Consider the following 23,884-nt stretch of genomic DNA (forward strand, 5'->3'; position numbering starts at 1 on the left):
CGACAGCTGCCCCTTTAGGTCCCTTGCTTACAAGGATGCACCGTTTCGAATTATAAAAGGGGGCCCAGCTGCACTAATAAACACAATGAATATTTAATGTCTGTTCATCCCCATCCTGATTTTTCATCCTTAAAACCCTTTCAATCTTACACACTGTGACCGCATATTGCGAAATTGTGGCCTCAACTCTAATAGACACAGTGCCTTAATTAGTCAGTGGTTTCATTGTCTTTTTGAACACGTATTTTTTCCATTCCTAGATGTGCACATACCAACTGTTAGTTAGCATGTCAGAATTTTAGCGATAACATTGGACATAGTATGTGACTAGTGCTTTTTGTACTCAGTTTTCTCATTAAAAGTAGAGCCCAAACTACAGGGCAAGATGTAAAATCCTAATTGATCTCCTGCTTTTTGAACTCTGATAGCTATTTTGCTTCATACTCTAGCTAGCTGTTAGCACGTTATTAGTTCTCATTTAAAATAGTTGCTGCTCTATTACTATCTTTTAAAATACTGACATGCTACATAGAGCACTATGTGAGCTGCCTTATCACTTTTTTGTACTCAGGTTGCTATATGTTAGCATACCAACAGTTAGCGTATTAGCATTTGATCAGTTCATATTAGAAATAGTATCTGAGTATGGAGCATGATGCAAAAAACAATTACCAATCTGCCCTAGTGCTTTTACTACTCAGGTTGCTATCTAGCTAGATGTTAGCAAACCCGTTACTGACTGATCGATTTTCATTTGGCATAGTATACAAATTCAAGGGATGTAACATCAAACTTACCACTTTCTTGTTTCTATCATCATTCTTGTTAACATATACAGCATATTATTAAAATTGGGTTTCAGCTAATAGTGGATTGTCCACTGAGATCCTAAAATAGCACTGTGGCCACACAGGTTGTTTGCGTGCTCTAGGTTAGCATCATAGCTTTTAAGCATCGTTAAATTTTTCACATTTGCAGTGCCACTGTTAAAAATAGTTCTACAGGGCCCAATATGGATGTCAAATGCTTCATGTCTATGCAAGGACTTCACTTCTCATGTAGCCCCAAGTTAAAGCTGGTTTGCCAGTTGTTTTGTAGAGAAAGTGCTCTCACTCCTGCCTGCTGTAAATCCACCTCTCCCTCTGGGAGAGACGAATTGCAATCAATTAATACAGAGACAGCTTTGGAGGTCACCACAAAAGTGTCTCTTCCTATTGACTTTTACATTCCGCCTGTTACAGTCGCTCAGCCTACCAGGGTTGCTTGGTGTTTATTAATAATTGCTGGACGGCAAATTTGAGACGGAGGGAGCATATTTTAATACATGGCACAAACAGAGATAATATGTGCACCTGACATGCCAGACGGGTTCTTTAACAATTCGAGTGAGAATGAGACCAGTAAGGAGAAAGAAAAAAAAACAGGTGACAGGTGTAAAGAACTTGTGTATGTAAAATTCATTACACACCAACCAACCAACAAGTTGAAAACAAAGTATGAATGAATAAGTAAATAAATAAGTAAAGAAATGAATGGATGGATAAATAAAAGCAATTTTTTAGAAATGCAGCAAAATGGCGAGAACTGAGGTGCAAGCTTGTTGGAACTACTGTGTAAGAAAAGATATCACACTTAAACTATGTTGAGAGTTTTTACTTGCATCAGTACTTTCTGCTGCTTTAGTTATGAATAGATTTGTATCTGTGAATGGTGGCATCTATGAACTGAGGTAATCACAGACCCAGCATGACTGCTTGTTGGTTTCCAAATAGGAAAAGGGAGACATCTATTTGAGGGAGGCATTTATTTTGTCTTAACTGGGACACAGCATTGATTAGAGAAAGAGGAAATGCATACTTTGCTCGTTCAGCAAGCAGTCATTATGTCGTCGTGTTGAAGTCAGGCGAAGAGTGAAAACATCCTTTGTATATAAAAAAGTGCTCTTCTTTTGCTGAAGACATATTGTACACTTTTGATTTTCTATATATATATATATATATATATATATATATATATATATATATATATATATATCCAGTGGCTTCCCCAAGGGGGAGCCTCGTGTGATCCGCAAAGAGCTCAGCTCAGTAACCGAACAATAACGGCCAAGTGTGCACGCTGGTACTCACCAAATCCTCGTTATTTAGGGTGGAGCGGTTCACCAGAGCAAACGAGATGCCTGCCTTTCGAGCAGTGAGGGTCTGCCGACAGAAGTGGAACAATGTGCATGGTGATGAGGAGAGAGAAATCAATGACCTATTTTTAAGAGGGTTTCTGCCATTTATCAAGGGCAGACAATGGATGAGCATGAGCGAGTAAAAATAAACATCCGTGCACAATTCCAGCTCGGGACTTGTGAATAATGCATAAAAACAGTCAAATGCTGATTGTCTAACATTAATTTGCCTTCAGGTCGTTTAAGGATAAGAGTTTTAATGTTGTAGTAGTGACGGAGGCATCGGAAGATTACTTCCATTATGTCTGATGGGAACAACAGTTCCAGACTCTGTACCACCGTCCTGAAACGGATCGTGTTCCACATTTATAGAAGTATAGATCAACTCTAGCAGAGAAAGATGGAAGCTTACCAAAGCCTGCGGTTTCCAGGAGGCCACCAAGTGAGACAGAAAGAGAGACACAAAAAGAATTAGACAAGTTGCAGTAAGTCAATTAGGAGTGAAAGCACTAACAGCAGAGTAATTGTGTTTTCCATAGTGAGCGTATAAGTGTCTTAACTGCCATGCAGGACTGCTGATTGTTACGGCTTAGAGCTCATAGGCAGATAACTAGTCATCAGAGATTATGAAGTCCATTGCGTGATTTATTTATTTTTTTTTTGTTTCTTTCTAATCCATCCATGCACTAAATGTTACTCGTTTGCAGTCATGCTTGACTTTTCTCTAAAGCTCGCTGTCGAGTGAATCTTTTTGCTCACATGTTCTGCTGTATGCTCTGCACAATCAGAAACACGTAGAAACACACACAGACGTACGGACACACTCGTGTACGGGTGAAGCCAGCTGTGCTACACAAACCTGACTCTCACGCGCACACAGAACACACACACTTGCTCACAAACGCACAATATCGTCAACGAGCACAAATGGGTAACGCATGTAGACAGGAGGAAGTCGTGACGCGGTGTTTTGCTATTTTACTATTATCATGGCACAGCGTCGTACGGGAAAAAAAAAAATCATTGATGATAGACTTGGATACAATACATTACGGTTTGTATGGAACTGATGTACGGCAAGCTTGTTGGAGCATATTTAATACAAATATCAAATCTATATAACAATACACTTTTGCCTTTTATAAATTGATTATCCTTATTTCAGTTGTTCAAGGTGATGCTTATCATTATTAACTAGCAAGAAACAATTGCATTACAGATTGTATGATACGTTTCTGTTTTGTATGTATTGGATGTTTTGGACTGGGTTTTTTTTTCGAGTCATTCTGCTTTTTTCTATTTAGCATTAACATCCCTTTTTTGACTGAGGAATACTTAAATAGTCATTCCATGTATTTTTTTTATTGTGCTCATAATACCACATTCATATTTCCATAATTCAATAGAATTTGTCCACTTACTCTCTCTCTCTCTATATATATATATTACTTTTTCATGTTTTACAGTAACAACCAGGTAGAACACAGGCCTTCTATTTGCATATACTGTATCTCAGTTATACAGTATATATATATATATATTTTTTTATTTTTATTATTATTATTATTATTTTTAATATACATGTGCATCCAGTACCAAATAGCTGTACAAGTTTGCGGACCGGTGCTTGGCGACCTCTGGTGTATACACTGTCAATAATTTTTCCCACCACCAATGTAGATGCACAGATACACACATACACACACACATACACACACACATACACATGTGAAAATGACATGTATTATTATAATTTTTTTTAAATAAACATCCTCTGCATCTTTTAACCCATTCTGGAGGAAGTCAGGTGACACAAACACTGCAGACACTGACAGCTGACAATAGCGGACCCGTCTTTACCACCAGCCTTATGTGCGCAGCCCGGTTATGGTAAAGATCTACGGACGGCCATGGAGAAAAGCGGAGGGAACCTCTACATGAACTGCGAGCGTTGATGTAAGTTTTTTTTTTTTTTTTTTTTTTTTTTTGTCAACATGCACCAGCACTGCTGATGTTGCTGCAGGCAATACGACATGACTGATAGGATCTGATCGGTGGCGATATCGTTGCTTTTTCGAATCAATTTCCATCGTTATCCTTCTTTCTTTTTTTTCTTTATGCGTCTTCATTCGTTATGTGGGTAAGCCCTGCTGCTGCTGCCCTGAAGCAATCATACAGCAAATGGAGGGGGGAGGAGGGGGGGGGGGGGTCGCGGGGGGAACATTGACAAAGGAATAGGCATGACAGTTGGGGACGAGCACCAATTGTTTTGCTGACTTCATCCCAAGTGTAAAAGGCTTGTCGAGCGTCACTTTTACATGATTTAAAAGCCTCACACGTTAAATCAAGAGTCAATGAAGTCTCTCCCGTATATATTTTTGGGTTGAGTTGTCAACATTTCAAGTTAAATCCAATAATCATGATAAAAAGTCACAAAAAAGGCTGAAATCTGACAACTCACTGAAAAATATCACCCATAGCTGTGATGGGTCTATGTAGGAATGGCAAAATATACAAAGTACACGCAAAATCCCAAAGATAAAAAAAAAATTAAAATTAAGACAACAACCCATACTTACCAAGACAATGTTGGTTATTAATTTCATGAGAGACATGGACAAATACAGCATCAACTCATGTTGTTCACTGTGATATAAACATTCATCAGCATCCATAGTAATTAAAGCATTCAAATGCAACTATTGCATTAACGTAAAAGAGCCTCCATAACTGTTCAAATAAGCACTTAGGTTTTTCTATTTTTATTTTTTTAACACGGCTAAGGCTAAAGTACATGATGATGAGAAACATACATACACAAGAGACAGTCACGGACAAACAAGAATAGACACATTTGTCGTCATTGTCGTTGAGAGGCGGCAACCGTGTGCCGCTAAAGTGGAGCGTGGCGTTACTGTCGGGTATGTTATGACACATTATGTGTCAATAAAAACAAAGGTGGGGGGGAGCAACACTGGGATGCAATGTCAAACATTCTCTCTTGGGTAATTAATCAAGCTGCAATAGCCAATTGCCGCAGTGCTTTGCTTACAGTGATTGAAATGCAAACTTCGGTATTAGTTGTTCGGGCATCATGTGCTTCCACATTTCTGAATTTGCAACTAGTTTACACAGCGCGCCTGATCCATTGAGGATTGCACGTGGCTTTCATCACTTCATTATGCGACACCAAAGTACTGCGCATTTCCTGATTTTGTGGCTTATTTGTATCTGTTCTGTTCATTTCTATTGTGCAAGATGGCGGTCATCATGACTGGCTCGCGACAGGAGCCGTCACATCAGTTTTATGACACAAAAATTACACATGCATGTGACTGAGCGTGCGTGTGTCGTACACAGTCAATTCTGTAGAGTAAATTTGACTCTATTTAGATAGGGACCAAATAGACTCAGTTTTAGAGTAGGCTAAGATTTACACTAGGAAGAGAGTAAAATATGTATCATATGTAGTTTTAATTTACTACAAATCCAGCATTTGTATCTTTATTTTAGAAAAACAAATTTTATTCCTCTAATTTTAGTCAACAAAAACTGTCAACGTTTAGTTAGGACAATCATTTTACCCCTGTATATATTTTTTGTCAGCAGATTATGTTGAACATTTCTGATCTAAAACTATTTCACATAAAATGTTCTCATCATTTTGATGACAACTTCACACACAATTACAGTATATCAACAAGTGGCTACTACGGCTCCATGCTATGAGCTAGTAAGTTAACCAGCATTAGTTAGCGGTCGGATTAACATTATTGTTGGAACATTATAGCCGTTGGATGAATGCTACATTATTAACTATAATTTACTCTTTTTTTTTTTACCTTTCACCGTGATTGCTCCTTCTATCTGTCGAATGTGTTTGTGTGTGTTGCACTCACTCACTGCAGATTTGAAAGGGGGGTGTGTCAGATTAGCAGAGACAAGATTTTATAAAATCATATAATAATAATAATTTATTTTTGTTTTTGTTCCTGAACTAAAATGTCCATAGATTTTAGTTCAGTTTTTATTAAGTGAAGTACATTATCTTCGTTAGTCTACGAAAATGCATACGGATTTAAGCCCAGTTATTGTTTATTAATGAGGGTTTTAGTCTAGTCCGGTCTAGTTTTAGTCGGGTGAAAAATATGCGTTGACGAAATTATTTTGTTTAGTTTTCGTTGACGAAATTAACACTAACTTCTTGTTAGAATTTTCCATAATTTCTATTTTTGTTTTTTGTTTTACATCACTGCCCGAAAAATAAGTCTTTTTTGTTATTATTCACTTTTATCAAATGTTGATCAGATACCTTCAGAAGGCAATCAGGTCGCCATAAAGCAAAATGTCTATTGCGCTCCTTCAGTTGATACTCACACAGCACAGGGTTCCACCAGCGTGACACATCATAAGGTCACTCAGATAGCGTTGACATAAATCACATACAACCCCGTTTGAGGCAGATGACTCACCAGGTCTCGGACAAGAGGCACAGTCCTCTTGCGGCGTAAATCTGGCATGCTGTCAATACCGTAAAGAATACTGCCGGCCCTAGAAAAGCAGACAGATTTAAAGTGTATTAATATCATCATAACGCCATGCGAAGGGGGACATTACTACCATGAGGTCTTTTGATTTACGCGGGCCAGCGAACATCATGGATCACGCCTCCTGCCTTCACCTGTCTCACCTTTGGATGTGACTTCATTCCATTCCATTGAGATACTGCTTTAGATGCATTGCAGTTCATATCGCTGGCGATGGGCCTCCAAAATCACGTTTCAGGTGACCCCAAAAATGGCAAGTTTGTTCAACCAATAACATTGCATCTTGTAGGCTGTTTAAATGTTTTGGTAGGTGCTGCTGTTTTGGTTTGCAACTGAGTTTAAATGGGCTCCTCTCTGAACTGCGGTAGGTTTTCTTTATGGTAGGTCTACACCGTCCTCTCGGCTCTCTATATTGTAACACTCCCCCCGGGCCTGCTCCGCATCTTTTCCGCCGCTGTCCCACCAGCCTCATTCCTTCACCACGAGGCTCTGGGCGGCATCACCTCAACTGTCACTCAAAGCCTCTCTAATGACCTCGACAGCAAATTCCCCCCTCCTCAAGCCTTTGTGTCAGGCGGTATGACCCCCACCCCGAGTTACACGATGTGACGAGCAGCAGGGCGGGCCCTTGCTTCACCCCGGGGGCCCTTTGATTCTTGCCGGTTTTATGCAAAGGGCATGCGCCAGATGGCTAAATAGTGAGCTGGGGTCATGTAGGCTAAATAGTAGTAATGTTTTTGGAAACTTTGGGAATTGTTCATGCTACAAAAAAAGCCGGTTTCGTATGTGGTTGCATTTCTGGCTCACAGTCAAAAGGTTAGAATTTCATTTTGGCTTTTCTGTGTGGAGTTGGGATGTTCTCTCAGTGTTCCAAATTTTCCCTAGAATTGGTGTTTGTTTATACATAGAAATTGGTGGATAGGTAGTCAAAGCTGGGCAGCTAAATTTCAGGTTTCTTTACACGCTCTACAACTATTGGGATAGTGATTATATTGGTTATGCTCAACGTTTGCACACTGGCTCTCATTTTATTTTTCCACCCATTGTCATTTGCTTTTAACAACTCTTAACTAGTCTAAAATCTTTGAACCAAGAATTATAGATATTCTGCATTAGTTATGGTTTCAGATCTTGATCCAGATCAAATCTGGTAGGCTGTTGGGATAGTTTAATTTTCATCTCAACACGAAGCCCAACTGTTTACAGTCTACGGCAAAAGTAAAGAAATTGGCCTGACTGTTCCAATACTTTGTGTTTAGCTCGCCCTATTTCGCAAATGATCGGGAGCATGCTGCCTTAACTAATTGGGGCTGCCTGGCAGAGAAACAAAAGATTCCTGTCACATTTTGCTGCCTCTGTTTGTCGAATAAAACAAAAACAGCCCGACCAGAAATTGTGAACGTAAAATGAGGGAGTGAGCCAGCACTCACCCTCCAGACTGCAAGCCGAGCAGTTTGGGGTCCAAAATACTGCGTGGCTGGAAGAGAGAAGACAAATTCAGTGTTAACAACACCGCAGGTTCCAAAGCTACGTGGCTAATCACAAAATAGCTCATTCATAACAAAACACTCCCACATTCAAGAGTCAATTCGGGATAAAATAACTGATGGGCGAGTAGGAGTAGGAGGAGGAGGAGAGCACAGCGGGAAGGGAGGGAAGCACCAAAGGCAAAAATGGAGCAAATTATTCCACATCAATGTAATTTGTGGGCTCAAGACTGAAAATGATGTCGCTCTTGGTGCTTCAGGCCTGGATATGCCTATTGTGTAATGCTCCCTGTTCACTGACCAAAATAATACGACACACAAAATCCTCAGGAAAAAAAAGAAAGAGCAGGAGTAACAAAATGGGTTGAAACAGGATGACGACATGGATTCTTTTTTTACACATGCAGGATTTTCTTTTTAACACCTGACAGATACACCGATACATGTGTTGCTTCGCATTCAGTTTCGGGATGACACATCTCACTGTGCTGACACAAACACATGCACATGCGTGAACATCACTTAATAAACAGTGACTTAAAACCTGAGAATCCAAAGCACTGCAGTCTGAAAGGAGAAAAGGACAGGCAAGTCAATCAACAATTATTATTGGGTACATCTGGTGTTTTGACACATTTAGCGGGGGAGTTTGCTGTTTAAAAAACAAACAACAAAAACCTCTCGTCATATATTAAAACTGTCTGTATGAACAGACACTAGACACTGACAGGGGTGGGCAAACCTGGTCCTCAAGGGCCGGAGTCCTGCAGGTTTTGGATGTTTCCCTTCTCCAACACAGCTGATACATGATCAGCTCATCAGCAAGCTCTGCATAAGCCTGATAACGATCCTGTTGATTGGAATCAGTTGGTGTTGGAAAAGGGAAACCTCCAAAACCTGCATGACTCCGGCCGTCAAGGACCGAGTTTGCCCGCCCCTGCACTAGAAAAATATTAATATGATTTTTGGATAAAATGTCTTATTTCTCTTTTTTTCTTTTTTGACAGCATATATCTTAACGAAAACGCCATATTTACCATATCAAAAATGATAGCATGATTTAAAATCAAAATGACTTAACATAGAAAGGCCTTCTGTCAAATCTTCATCTGAGTATCACTTTTTGAATTGAATACTGAAATAAATGAACTTTTCTACCATGTTCAAATCCTTTGAGTTGCACCTATAGAAGCAGTTCAGACACGAAAGGACTCTCTAAATGGAGCCTTTCTGTTACTTTCATTCTGATGACATAGGAGGGCTGAGCTAAATGACCAACCATGCACATTGAACACCTTGGATCAATGCAACACGATATAAACGGCATCTTTGATCGAACGCGTGCACCTGATTTAACAGGCATGTTGACACGGTACATTAGGCGAGCGCCAGCAGTTGGGTATCGGATAGCAATTTTTTCCAGACAAACTCACGAGAACGCAGGCCAGACCGCAGAGAAGTAATTAGTCCAACATTGATCCCCGTAGATAGATGACGGTGCTGTCATAAACAAACGTACTACAAACTACACACAGGTGTTCATAAGAGAGTGATTAAATTGTGGCCGTAATTAAAACAACCGCAGGCAATTTTGTTGGCTGTTGACACGCTGTCACACAAAACTGTTCCGACAATATTAGAGGATGCACTGTGTACTCGAAAGTTAGCACCTATTACGATATGAATGACTAAACATTAAAATAATGCAGCGACTAAAAACCCTTTTCTTCCCCAGGAATGCAATCACCTAGAAAAAATGTTATGAATAAAAATAAATGAGGACTGAACTGAACAGCATTGAAGCAGTCCAGTTGAGTGCAAAGTAACCACATAGACCTTGCATTATGCCATGTTACTATGCTGCCGAGTGGCTATCAACAATACAGAGCAAACGTTTATTTACGGCAGCCAATAAAAACTTAAAAATGGCGTGATTATTGTGGGATATTTTAACGAAAAAGAAAAAGAAGGTCCTACAAACGAGGCACGGGCGCCGTAAAGTCGAAATGACGTAGGTCGCGTACGACGTAACTCGAGGACTGCCTGTATTTGAGTAACTGTCACATTATCAAAAACAAAGCATACTGGTATTTGGATTCAACAGCTGTTTTATAGCTTTATTTGATCTTTGAATACAATTGTTTTCCAGTAAAATTGTTGGACAAAGCAAACTAAACTGACGCTTTATAGAAATAATTCTCAAAACTTCTAGCTCTTATGATTAGTTCAGCACACTCTAGCAGCGTTGTTTTGCGAGATCCCGTGGAGATAACTTGAGCAGACTATTTTGCGCTGAGATGATACACCAAAGACATACAACTAATATGTTGTTTAAATTTGGCTTTGCAAAGTGCTTTAGATTTCTCCAACAAGTGTCAAGGAAGTAAAAGTGAAAGAAAAACGACCTAAAGGCTGTGTGTGTCCATCTTCATGCTAGAAGACGTAACTCATTCACTGCCAGCCATTTTCACTGAAGCAACCTCCTTCGCTTCCGGCTGTTTTACTGGATTTTGCCTGATTTTGCAAGTCGCACAGAATGTTTTTTTCTATTGCTTTAAAAACATGGAACCTACCAAAAGAAAGATTAGAGTCTCTTCTTTCATCAGAAAAAAAAAGTACATTTGTATCTGTTTCCGTTTTGCAGCAATTAGCATTAGAATATAGCTAAGTTTCATCATTATTCACAAATCTGTTTTAAACTGTGGGGAAAACAGCTTGTTTGCAATATGGCCCTGGTTGATGTTGTATACTCTGCTGCCACCTGCTGGCCGTTATTTGTAATAATTACCATTGCTTTAAGCAACCTCTTCATGTCAGAAGCTGTATTAAAGCCTTCTGTATGCTCTAGCATTACAAAAAAACATATAAATATGTGCAGGACAAAGTATTAAAAAGCATATTTAAACGTTTTTGGGTTGGAATGAGTTAAAAGAGAACGTAAAGAAATAAAATGTTTTTTTACAGAATGTGTTTATGTCTGGACAAGCAGAGTTATGTTGTATGTGTGCCTTTAAGGGGAATGGTGACAAACGAGTCCATCTGAGACTTGGCCAGAGCCAACTTCTTAAAGATGTCTTTTGGCCAAACAATTGTTATTCTTTTCTTTACCGTGTCCTATTTTGAGTCTGCTTTATATCAAACTCTTTTTTTCCCCTCATCAAATCAATGCTGGCGGTTCCCCATGGAGACTTTCATCCATTTGGAAAACCTACAGAGCGCAAATTCATAGTTCACTGTGGCCAAAGCCGCAATGTATCGGATGTGGCTGCACCCAAGCAGAGGAGCAGCACTCAGCTGTGTGTGCAGGCACCATGGACAGCAATCAGCTAAGCCACTTTGAGCCGCAGCCTGACAAGATTGAGCCATCGCTCGTCCACAGCTGCACCAGATAAAAGCCTTACAGCCGGCCGAGATGAACCTCATTTCGTAGGTGCCTTAAATCTCGGGGAGAAAAAAAGTAACAAAAGATAGCGCCCCGGGTCTCTTCCCGTGCTGTGGGCAAAGTGTTGCGCGAGTAACAATCGCAGTAAATTTAACATCTTGGAGCCGACACGCGTGATCACACCTCGCGTAGATCAGCACTCACTAGAGCAGAAAAGCCTGCTTTTGGCTGATAGTATAAAATACACAACACTCGCTCCAGGATGGACCAAACAGAGACACAGTAAATATATGCTGGTGTATTTCTATTTACTCATACAGGCAGAGGCGCGCGCACACACCGGGGAGGAGAAGAAAAAAAATCCTCTGAGCGAGCGAAACAATCGTTACGTAATCAAAAAACAAGGCCCCAATTCAGTAATAGCTGCATGACACAAGGCTCGACGACTGGAGAGCTTTAACCTTGTCTCAAACTGATAGAAGGGATTTTACTGATACTTATCACGTCAGGTCACATCTTACTAGAGGATTTGATAATGCCGTCAAAGGAGAGGAGCGGGATAATAAAACGTTCAATAATTCCAATTCGTTTTGACAGACTTGCTATCAATATCGCTATTGAGGACATAGGTCAGTATTTCCATAACCATACTGAGTCAAGGCACATATTTTACATGAAATAAAAATCTTAGCACACACCACCTAACAAAAAAGTCAGAAAATAATATACAGCCAACAACTGACATATGGAGCGTCATCGTTTGTAACCCTACTATACTATACTATGCAGATTTTTAAGCAATTGTTTTACAGTATACCAACAAGAACCCAAAGTGAGTGAGCTTGACTTCTGGTTGAATTATGCTAATTTCTGTTAGCCCGGGCATTATACATTACATTAAGCTAATGGAATTTTGTTATAGCTGTGTTTTGGGTTGGGTCACCTTTGTCAAAATTTTCTCCGTCAAGTGTTTTCTGCGCGGCCATCTGATTCAAGTCCTGCTCTCTGTTGCTACTTTGTATTTTTTTATATAAAGCCTCTCTGTTTCAAAACTCTCTTTGCGTTTGGATCCTAACCTCACATGACAGATTTTGTTCAATGTTAACTGGTTAGATTTGATGATGTTAAAGTTAAAGTACCATTGATTGTCACACCCACCTAAGTGAGGCGAAATTCGTTCTCCGCATTTGGCCCTTCCCGTGAGGGAGCGGTGAGCAGCAGCAGGGGCTGCCACCCAATTCCAACCCTTTAATGCTGAGTGTCAAGCAGGGCGGCAATGGGTCCCATTTCTTGGTATAACCCCGCAACCTCCTAGTCTCAGGGCGGACACTCTACCACTAGGCCAATGAGCTGCTTTATATAAAGTGCATGTGAGCCCCCAAGATAGTAAAAGCACTGATTTTATTTTCACGTTGAGGCAGCACTTCATTACCAGGCCATTAAATTACACTTGCCAATCAGTGTAGGCGGCACATGCAGCACATTGACAAATATTAACACCAAACTATATAAAAAGAATGCTCTAACAATCAATCACCATCTCCGATAGATTTAATTTAAGAAAAATGAATACTTGAAGCAGCACCATAACAACAGAATAACATGTATTTGTATCCCTTTGAGGAACATATCTCCATATTCAAGCTAAGCCTGACCTTCATCCCACGTGTGTCAACGCATTATTCAGTTTCATTTTGGTAACCCTTTGCAGAATACATAAGCACTGTAGCAAAAAGGCTCCAACTTAGTCCTAAACTTTTCTAGCTACTAATTTCTACAGTAGAACAGATAGAGTTGTTTGACCAATGTGCTTGAATGATAAATTATCAATAATAATCATCATCATCATAGATTGCATTTATTTCATCAATTACACTGTGATCATACATTGTTGTGCATGCCTTCAACTGGAAGCCTTTCTTTGTGGTGGTTCACTTGAAATGACACAAGCCCGTGCTGCTCGCAAAAAAAGCGAGGTCATCGGGTTCAGACAAAATTGTGGGCATGAAACCGGCTAAAGAATAGTCTTCATGCTCTGTTGCTCACCCTGGAACTCACACAGACGGACAACAACTGAGTGTGAGTCTACCGGGCCGCACGAAGACTCACTCCCGTTTAGTAGTGACAGAAGATAATAGGGAGATGCCAAAGGATGACATTCTCAAATAGTGTCATCAATAAAAGCTATCAGCAAATATCTGTTGTAGCATATTTTAAAATTGGTACGCTACACAATAACAAACAGTGCATTTCATCTGAAATGAAAAGAATGCTTCAGTGGGTAGAGTGCTGGATAAGTCAGTGGGATCAAATGAAAAGTGAATTAATGTTCTTTGCCTTTGCCTATCGAGACTTCAGAGTGTAGCATCTGAGAATCAAATTACTGATCTTGGCAAGCACGATGACAAATTGTTGAAAGCATTTTCTGCAACCTGTTGGTTTCTTTCAAGTGGACTGATATCAGTGAGGCTTTTTTCCCCTGATGCATGCTTAATACTTCATATGCCGATGTATGAGTGCTGGCGAGGGCTACTCAACAGCACTCTTTTGGCCTGTTGGGCCGTCGAACCAAGCACATTGAGAAATTCACGCTTTAAGAGTCCTCAACGAGACGATTATTTATCTCCATACGCTAATCCGCATTTCGATTGACTAGCCGCAGTGTGGTGGTGAGCTGCGGTGCTAAAAGGTGTGCACAGATGTGCTTATCAGGCAGCTGTTGCTGAGTTTAATTGCCATTCGCAACTAGATCGAAAAGCTTTGTTCTTTGGTCCTGATCTGAATCGGTTCCACCGCACCTTGCACCCTCTCAGATGGCGACTGACAGATTCTGCTCTATACTCGGGTCACTTAATATTGGATGTAAACAGCAGGTCTTAAAGCTCATTTCCTCTGTAGTGCCTTTATTTCCCAGAAGTGGGGGACTCGGGTCTCATACCTGAGTTTCAAATTTTAGTATTTCTGACTTGCTTGGCTAAAACTTAAGAGACTTGATATTGACTAAGTATTCATGACCCTTGCCTCTTTCAAATATATATATTTTTTTAAGAAAAGTACTTTTTTGTAGTACATGCAAACTGTATGATTAGAAGGGCAGAGGCCACTTCCGTGACTAAAGCTACAGCTTAGCTAACCAATAGCTAGTCGAACCTTAACTAAGCTTCATATTGTTTTTTCGTTTAATTGAGAACAACGAAGTAATAGACAATACGGAGAGTGGTTTGAGAACTATTAAATGTGATTATGAATGCAGTAAAGCTAACCAACTTAAAAGGACAGCAACGTGAAACATCTACTTTTTGGAGCATTCAACCATGTTAAAATGTTAATTCCTCACCAAAAACATCAGCGAAGTGGAGTTTTCCTCCATTTGCCCCTCTATGAGAAATTCTAGGTTAGGGGTGCTCAAGTTCGGTCCTCGAGAGCCCCTATCCAGCCTGTTTTCCATGTTTCCCTCCTGCAGCACAGCTGAATCTAATGATCAGCTAATCAGCAAGCTTTGCAGAAGCCTGATAACGATCCTGATCATGAATCAGGTGTGTTAGTGGAGAGAAACATGAAAAACAGGCTGGATAGGAGATCTCGAGGACCGAACGTGAGCACCCCTGTTCTAGGTCATTCTGCTCTCCAAGCACCAGCCCCTCCCAAACTGAGAAAACGAGCCTTTGTCAGTAAACATTCTGTCCAAATGAATTCAAAGCAATTAATTATCCTTCACATTTGTAATGCAAAAGTGCAATGACAATTGGCCGTCTTAAAATCCCAGAAAGGATTCTGGCTGACACTTGTGTAAACTACAAGTACAACTTTTTGTACTGTTGATTTTAACTGAACGAATGGTGCAGTGGTTAGCGTGCTCGCCCTGTAAGCAGCAGGTCTTCAGCATGTAGATACCTTTTCATTTGCCTGACTTCAGGGCAGGCTGCATTGGTTCAGTTTCCCCTCTGTGATGGTGTGAAGTGTGAATGATTGTCTTGTCAGTTTCTATTTGTGTCATGTGATTGGCTGACAACCAGTCGAGAGTGTAGTCTGCCTGACTTCCAACTGAGTTTGCTACTGCCTTAATTAGAACATGAGCTTCAAATATCTGTGAAAGTAATGCCAAACTCATAGCTAGGCTGAAAACATAAAAACGTTAAAACCACCGGTAAATACCTCCATCACAGAAAACCTCCTTGGCAGAGGTAATTAAATGATCTGCCATTTCTAATACCGCAAACTACTTCCATGAGAATGAACTTATGACAGAAAGAAAGATGTGTTGGGGACTTCACAGCTCTCTAGGCCACGTAATTTTAGCTTCTAAAAGACCCAGGAGTCATTAGTTGTGAGTTGGTTATAGCACTCATTACTTGCTGAGACTCCAGCACTGCCTAAGGACCAGGACTGCGCAACAGAATGAACAAATAATATACTCTAGTACTGTGCACTATATAGTACTCAAAGTATACTGTATGCAACCTCAACTTTTTTTTTAGTAGTAGTAGAAACATTTGCAGGTTACTTACTGCTCTGAGTATGTATTTATATTTGTTTTTTTGTTCTCAGCAGAAACTAGCATTATGCAGACTGAAATCCCAGAAAATGATTAATTAAATTATTATTAATGATAGATGACACATTTGCCATTTATCCACCGGAGTCACAGTAACACCGTATCCTCCAACTAGCTCATTTGATGCATGACAACATATACAATTCATTGGAAAGGCAGAAAATTGCCTGGTTGATTTCATTCTTCCATTCTATATCGATGTTCGTTTATACCGAAAAGTGACACGGAAAAGTGCCAGATTTTTCAGGCATGAGAATTAAGGTCACAGGGGAGTGCTGTTACTATGGCATAAAAATCAACGTAACCCTTGGAACGCAGACTCTGACTAACCAATGCAAACACATTGGTCGTAACTATATAAAAATTAAAAGAAAACCATTAAATGACAAAAAGTACAAACAAACAGTTTTAATCACAAATAATGGCGTACAATGAAAAATATTCTTGTTGCAGATGCATCACACCTATCTTAACCCTAATTGTCCAACAAGTGATGATGTAAAAAAACTAAACAAAACAAAAAACAATGCTCAACGTAGACTGCTAAATCTAGTGAGTTATCCACCAAGGTGTGCGATTTTGTGACAATTGTTATGCTAAATCAGAATTGTACGACCTGGTGTGAACACTGTACTGTATGATTGTTCTGGCGAGATAACAAGTTGTGTGCAATTAACTAGTTTGCGCAGCGTCAAAGAAATACGTGGTCATGAGGCACAACAATGCTCCCTCACGTATTACCATAAGTGTTTAAATATGTTTTTAACTGCACTACCATAGGTTAGTCATAGTCAATACCTTGTTCTGATTTATGTACAAATTAGGTTTAAGATGCCACGACAGAATTGCATCATAAACAAAAGCCCTCCTGTAATCATCTACTGTACCCCAAAATGTCTTTAAATACTTTGATCCTACTTACAGTAGCTAGCACGTGTCCAAAAATGCATCCGACAAAAGAAACGTCTCACTACAGATGGTGAAAAGAGGGCCATAATTGGAAGCACACACATGCATATTCTACCCCTCATTAGCTTTACGCCTCCATCCCATGTAGCCAATCGTCATGAGTGTGCTCTGATGCGTGCTGGCTGGTCTGTGTTCGAGCTGTGAAGGGAGTCTCAGCAATGCCACTCCTGCCAGCTCCCCCTTCTTCAACTGGCTACAGCAGTGTCTGTATTCAGATGCTAATTCACACTCCCAAGGGCATTCTGTAACCAGGTCAGCCTTGCTTGGAATATTTATAGAGGTCTGCTGCTAGTGAAGTTTGAAGGAGGTACACCCTTTTTATGCTTAGTGCATCATTTCTTAGGAATGTGTGGCTATGAAAAATGCACTTATAAGGGAGAGAAGAGCCCCTGGTATTGTGTAGGTGATACCCCCAGAATTCAAATTATACTGATTCAGTAGAGCGGTTCTCACCAGGGAATCTCTCCAAACTTTAAGAGAGGTTGGGCTTTCTCGTTAGGTTTTAAGAAACTTCCACAAATAGGACGTTAGGCTTAGCATTTGCCCTAAACTTTCAGAAGTGCACAGAGGGTCTTCGATTTATGACAGTATAAACATACAGTCTGGCGTTTCAAGGTTAAAAACGACACTATGAAGTAGTTTCCGCAGTGACATAAGAATACGAATATGAAGGCAGTGTAGAACCTCATGATGGATCATGTTCCATATCACATATCATGTCTGTGTCTATGGTACAGTTGAACACAGTGGAAACCAGCAAAGGCTATGACATTGATTGTTTGTGACAGTCAAGGGGAAAACATGACTGGACAACACAAACCAAAAGGAGAAAAACGCTCAAACTGTGTATGCCACCAAGGAACAAAAAAACAGCCAAATGGTGGTAAGCCGTGGCACATTTTTATTACGAGTCCTATGCCCGGAGTCCACTGCATGCCTCACCTCGAACATGCAACACTGAGGGGTGATTCAGTCTGTCAATGAGTCAGTCTTGTCAAAATGGCGCTTCTCTGTTAGCCGAAAAAGTCAACACAAGTTAAAATGCACTCACTGCAATCATAGATTACAGCGGTGCATTGATTCTGAAACTATGACTACTGACAGTTTTTTATTTATTTATTTATTTTAATTATTATTATTATTATTTTTTTAACGTTATGTCAGTTGCTCTTTGAAATATATAGTATGTAGGATATTGTACCTAATAACCTCTAGATCATATAAGCTCAGCCCTGTTTTTTTTTTCATGGATCAGTGGATACAACAAGGTGCTGGATTGCCAACTGTGTTCTCATCTCATGATGCCAAATAACGGACAATTTAGCTTATGTCATACCGGTCAATGCAATGAGCTCAATTTGATTTTTGAATTACAATGAAAGGCTATGAGAGATCTAAAATGATAATGCCTAGCGTAGGGAGATTTCTGTCTTCACTGCATGTTGTCATAAGCAGGTATATCAAAATGAATGGGAAGGAGTCCTACCTCCTGCCAAGATCTGTTGCTCCAGTTCAGCCATCTGTTTCCGGTATGCCCTCAGAGCAGCCTCTTTAAATGTCGGTCGTATGCGCTTCTTCGGTGGTGCTTCGGTGGCGGCAGGCTTCTCCTCAGCTATGCTTTTTCTTTTGTCATCCTCATGTTCATCCACTTTCTCCGATACCTCTGTGGTCTCCTCCACCAGCTCCTCAATCTCGTCGATATCCTCGTCACCCTCTTCCAGCTCCTCGGTTATATCATTGTCCTCTGTCTCGTCAGGTTCCTCAACATCCAAATACTCCACCATGGCGTCATATTCGGCTGTGTCCTCGGTCACGTTGGTTTCATACTCCTCACTGTACTCCTCATTGTACTGTTCATCCAAGCCACAGTCATACTCTAGGACATGTGCCTCTTGGCTCGCATCGTTGTCTCTTGTGGCACTGAAATCTTCTGAAGTCTCAACATTTTCAGGGACATCATTCTCCTGAGAAGCCTGGACATCCTCAAATGCATCAGTGTCCTGAGAAGGCTCACATTCCTGCAAAAGTTCTTCAGTTTCGTTAGCATTAGTCCTGTTCTCTAAACTAGCCAGAACCTGCTCCATCACCTCAACATAGTGGGTCTCACCATCCTCTGATTGTTCGACAGCTTCAGCCTCTGAAACTTTATTCTCCTCCTCCGGTTTGTAGTAAACAGGTTCTTTGTGAGCAGCTGGGTCTACCGCTGAGGGGGAGTTGGAGGGGGAGTTGGAGGTGGAGAGTGTGCGGAAACGCCCCATGAATGACGAAGAAGAGTTTGTGGGTTCTTCAGGAGGTGCGGGAGTATTCGGAGGGCCAGTTTTCCACACAACCTCCAGAGCTGATTTAGCCCTTTGCAGCGTAGACCCAAAGCCAAAACCAAAAGACTTCTCGCTGAGGTCTATACTGAGCCTGCTGCTCCATGATTTAGGCACCTCCTCAACCTTTTCTGTTCGAATCTCACTCTGACTGCGGTACATAGTTGTGGATTTACCTTGAGTTTGGTGAAAGCTGTGATTGACATCGATTTCAGGAAATGTTTCCTTTGGAACTGCTTTTGAAGCTTCCTTGGGGGCATCTTTAGCAATTATTTTCGGGGAATCTGGAGAGACTACCTGAGGTGATTGACTTGGAGATGCCTTAGGGGCTTCTTTGACGGACACCTTCGGAGTCTCTTTAGAAACCGGTGCTTCTTTGATTGGAATGCTTGAATCCTTTTTTGGCGGTACTTTATTGTTATTGGTGTTCTCCTTATTCTGTTCTTTAGGTATCTCTTTTGGGAGTACCTTCGCGGCATCTTTGGTAACCTCCTTAGCAGCAGGTTTCTGTGTGCCTTGTAGAGGTTCTTTAACACTGACCATAGGGGACTGTTTAGGGGACTCTTTAGGGGACTCTTTTGGGGACTCTTTGGGAGTGGAAGCTGGACTCATTATCGGGGTAATTTTAGGGCTGTCTTTTGGTGACTCTCTTGGACTTTGTTTTGGTGTCATGGCCTGGGAAACCTTCGGGGCTGCTCTGCTAACTTTAACCGTCTCAGTGCAAATGACCTTAGGCGCTACTTTAGCTACATCTTCAACAGTGGGTTTTGTAGAATATTTAGTTGTAGGTTTTTGGCTGTCTTTAGAGAAGGCTTGAGGGGTCTCTTTAACTGTGGATTTCTTCTCTTTCGTTGGCTCTTTTGGAGTGGCATTTGATGTCACTTTAGATGAAATCTTTGCAGATACTTTAATAATTTCCTTTTCCTGTGTGTTGGGGTTTTCATCTTTCGACACAGTTTTAGTTTGTTTATTTGTAGTTTTAGCTGTAGCTTTTAAAGCATCTTTAGATGATACTTTTGCACTTTCTTTTGCTACTCCCTTGGAACTCCCTTTAGACTGCCGCACATGTGTTTTGGTGGACTCACGGTCTACAACGGGTGTAATAATGTGGGTGGTTATTGGGGGCAAGGTGGGTTCTCTGTCAAGCATCATGAACTCCTCCTCCCCTTCAAATTGTAAATCAACTTCTTGGCATTTAGTGATATTCTCTGGAAAACCCGGTATGGTAGATGGGTCAAATGGACTGCTGACATCTATGGACGCTTCCAAACCTGAATCGGCGCCTTGCTCTAGATGATGCCAGTCTTTCCAAGGTGACAGATCAGCTTGCAGAGAAAGTTGGGAGCCACTGTAGTGGCTTCTGTCCCCAGACATGCAAACAAGTCCATTGCTCACCCCACTGTCAACAGTCTCAGTGGTCTCGATCTCATTGTGTTCATAAGGTCGATTCTCATGGCTGAGTGGGTGACTGGGGCTAGCATACCAAGAGGATGCCATATCCTCTTGTTTCCTCTGCCACAGTTCTTGATCTGAGGAGGACAACAGGGAGCAGCCATTGGCCCGTGTAAAGTACTGGCTCTCTGAAAAGTCCTCCGAGTATGACTGGCAAAGTTTTGAGCAGTCCGATTCCGAGCGGCTGAGTTTTGGTGTGGAGTAGTCACTCTGAGAGAGCCAACAAGAGGTTACATCGGAATAGTAAGCCTTTCCATGCTTATCGGGGTCATAGTATGAGTCATCGGCATAGTGAACTGCACCTGAGTAGCTCGCTTCCTCCCCTGACCGGCTGTGGTCATGGGATCGTCTTTTCTCTGATTTGCTCTTGTGAGCGGGCTTTGAAATCACCATTGCATATTTGTTTCTGCTTAGCTCATCTAATTCCTTGTCACTATCCATGGAATCCCAGTCATCACTCTCTACTACTTTATCTTTCCCTGATACCTTAATATCCATACTTTCATAGGTTTGTGAGGAGGACATTGCCTTGTCCTTTCGCTCTTTCCCTTCCCGAGTTAAGCTGTCAGTAGAAACTGTAATTCCAGTTCCTTTAAGTTTATAGCATTTTTTCAAGACTAAATCCCTGTCTTGGGGTGTTGCAAATATAACTATAATGGGACGAGGTTTTGCATTAGAACATTCTCGTGTTTGTCCTAACCTGTGAGCGAGCTCGATTTTAATTGTTTTATAGGCATCGGCAAGACCCATTTTGTCTTTTAGTAATTTATATATAAGATGTTCTGTTTTCTCTGACCTTTCTTCAGGAACATTGAGGAAACGCAGAGTAGAATTATTGGCCTGGTGGCTAATTTGTTTTATGTAGTCATGGATGTCACGTGTTTCCCTCCTTGACTGCACAAATCCAGAGCGAAGTTGCTCAATCTCGCTCTGAACTACTTCCACACTGCTGGAGATCTCGTCAATTGAGCTCTTCAGAGCGTTGACATGGCCACGTAGTTCGGACAGTTCTGTCTCTATCTGGCTGATCCCCTGAAGTTCCTTGAAGATCATCTCCATGACATCCTGTGTCTGACTGATGCATCCTGTGGAAGAGGAGCCGGGTTCCAGAGTGGAGCTCTTCTGCTGCCGTCCCGCTCGGTCCAAGGACTTGCTCCGGATGCCAAGGGTCTTCCTCCAGTTGCTGACCTCGGAGTCCGAGGAGACACATTCCTGACTCTTCTTCCATTTCCTCAACTTGCGAAGAGCTCCCAGCCGGAGAGTGTGCAGACTGGAGCGTTCCACTCGTTCGCCCTCAGAGCTCCCGTCGGAGGGAGCCAAACTGATGAGGCTCTTCCGGTTCCGTCTTACTGGCATAGTGTGCGATTTATGCTCATCCAGCCTCCGGATAGGCTTCGCGTCGCTCAGTGTGTCGGAATAGCTACTGTCGATTGAAAGAACCTCAGGAAATATGCTCTCATTGTTGTTGTTCAAAAAAGGGGCGGTTTTAGGGAGTCCATTTGCGATGGCCACGCGATAACTGAAAGTGGGCGACAGGGACGAGCAGTCGTTCTTGCCGTCGTCGTCTTCCAGCGATACGTTACGTGCTGAGGAGCATTTGGAGATCTTTTTAACAGTGGTCTTCACTGTGTTAGACAGAGTCGGATTGTGTGCTTGCAGGTCAGTGGTTAATTTTGTTGGCTCTTTATTTTTACTTCTCTCTTTCTTCTTGATTTGGTTTGCCAATTTCTTTGTAAACATTCCTTTGCAAATCTTTTCAATGTAAGCTGATATAATCTTGATGAGGGTAGAAACCATGGATGGCAACCCTGAAGACTCCCTAATATTAACAAGAGAAGGAGTACATGGAGAAGAGAGCTCTGGCACTGTGAGGATTGTCAGCTTGTTTTTGTGAAGGGCAGACCATATGGTGAAGCAACTGGTTGTTGTGTTTATATCCAGTAAAGGAAATCCCCTGTAAGCAGAACAAGAAAATTATTAAATTGTTTTAGCAGGATTCTGTTTTACACTGAAAATATAGATTATTCATTCATACATATGAACAAAAATACCATTTGTCAATGGTATAGTGAATGATAAATGAAATGATGGCATAAACAATGTCATTTGATGATGGATGTCAAAATATAAATTTTCTCAAATCAAGTTTCAACACAAGACGAATGCAGTTGTCAGATACCGTGCAGCACTTTCCATTCATTGATTATAATAGCAAGTATGACATATGAAGTAATTAAACGTTGAAAGTTAATGACCTGTGCTTCCATTTGTTTCACGTGCAAAGTCATGATGTGTATGGCTTAGTATTTGAATCATTCATGTGTTGATAATACACGGGTGCAGCAGACTGTATGCTTGCAAAGGCATCATGTTGAAAATTTAAACAGTCTGAAGTAGCTGCTGGAGACATTGTTTACCAATGAGAGAAACCGGCCAACTGAGTCGAAAGAGTAGTGTTTGTCATCCAGACGTTTTGACAGTTGTTTTATATTAGTCCTAGGATTTACAGTGTTGATGCTACAGTCTACTACAGCCTCATGCCCACAAAGGCCTGCACATGTCAAAGGAGCTGTAAAACACAGTCACAATCACTGTTTTGCTTTAATAGAGAATTACACACAGCATGTACTTTTGGTTCAAATATCTATGGTATGGTTTCTTCTTGCACCATACATTAATTAGACATGAGACTTGACTAGTTGTTATTTTCATGGAAAAGATACAAGTAGAGCCACTTCATATTAGTGGAATGGTTGAATTTCTAAAGTCAAACACAACTGGATTGTCCGAACAGTTTTTCTCCTAGAAAAAAACTGCTGAAATTATGATTTGTCTGATTAGCATTGTCTGCAGCTTCCAATGTATTATTGAAATATGTTGAGCAATAACATGGAATTAGCAATAACAAAATAGCTTGTTAGCTACCAGTCCAGAGTGTAAGTCAGCTGATGATAGGCTCCAGCTCACACGCAACCCTAATGAGTACAAGCGGCAGAGAAAA

At 41.0% G+C, this 23,884-nt stretch overlaps 1 protein-coding gene across 4 annotated transcripts in view; it reads right to left on the minus strand.

Moving 5' to 3' along the window:
* Window positions 1-23,884, minus strand: part of unc13c (unc-13 homolog C (C. elegans)) — a 125,783-nt gene that overhangs the window by 91,187 nt on the left and 10,712 nt on the right. For 3 of the 4 annotated variants that reach the window (XM_086070781.1, XM_086070780.1, XM_086070782.1), the window contains 5 exons: window positions 18,603-22,837; window positions 8,755-8,777; window positions 8,154-8,200; window positions 6,649-6,727; window positions 2,130-2,183 (listed from right to left, as the gene is read on the minus strand). In XM_086070781.1, coding sequence (XP_085926907.1) covers window positions 2,130-2,183; window positions 6,649-6,727; window positions 8,154-8,200; window positions 8,755-8,777; window positions 18,603-22,680 — 4,281 coding nt within the window. In that variant the 5' untranslated portion in view covers window positions 22,681-22,837. Of the gene's footprint in view, window positions 1-2,129; window positions 2,202-2,588; window positions 2,595-6,648; window positions 6,728-8,153; window positions 8,201-8,754; window positions 8,778-18,602; window positions 22,838-23,884 lie in introns of those variants that run through there. The other variant, XM_086070783.1, reaches the window with a different exon arrangement.

This window comes from Leptonotus elevatus, chromosome 3 (assembly GCF_054856555.1).
Source record: "Leptonotus elevatus isolate MCC_2025b chromosome 3, RoL_Lele_1.0, whole genome shotgun sequence".
NCBI lineage: Eukaryota > Metazoa > Chordata > Actinopteri > Syngnathiformes > Syngnathidae > Leptonotus > Leptonotus elevatus.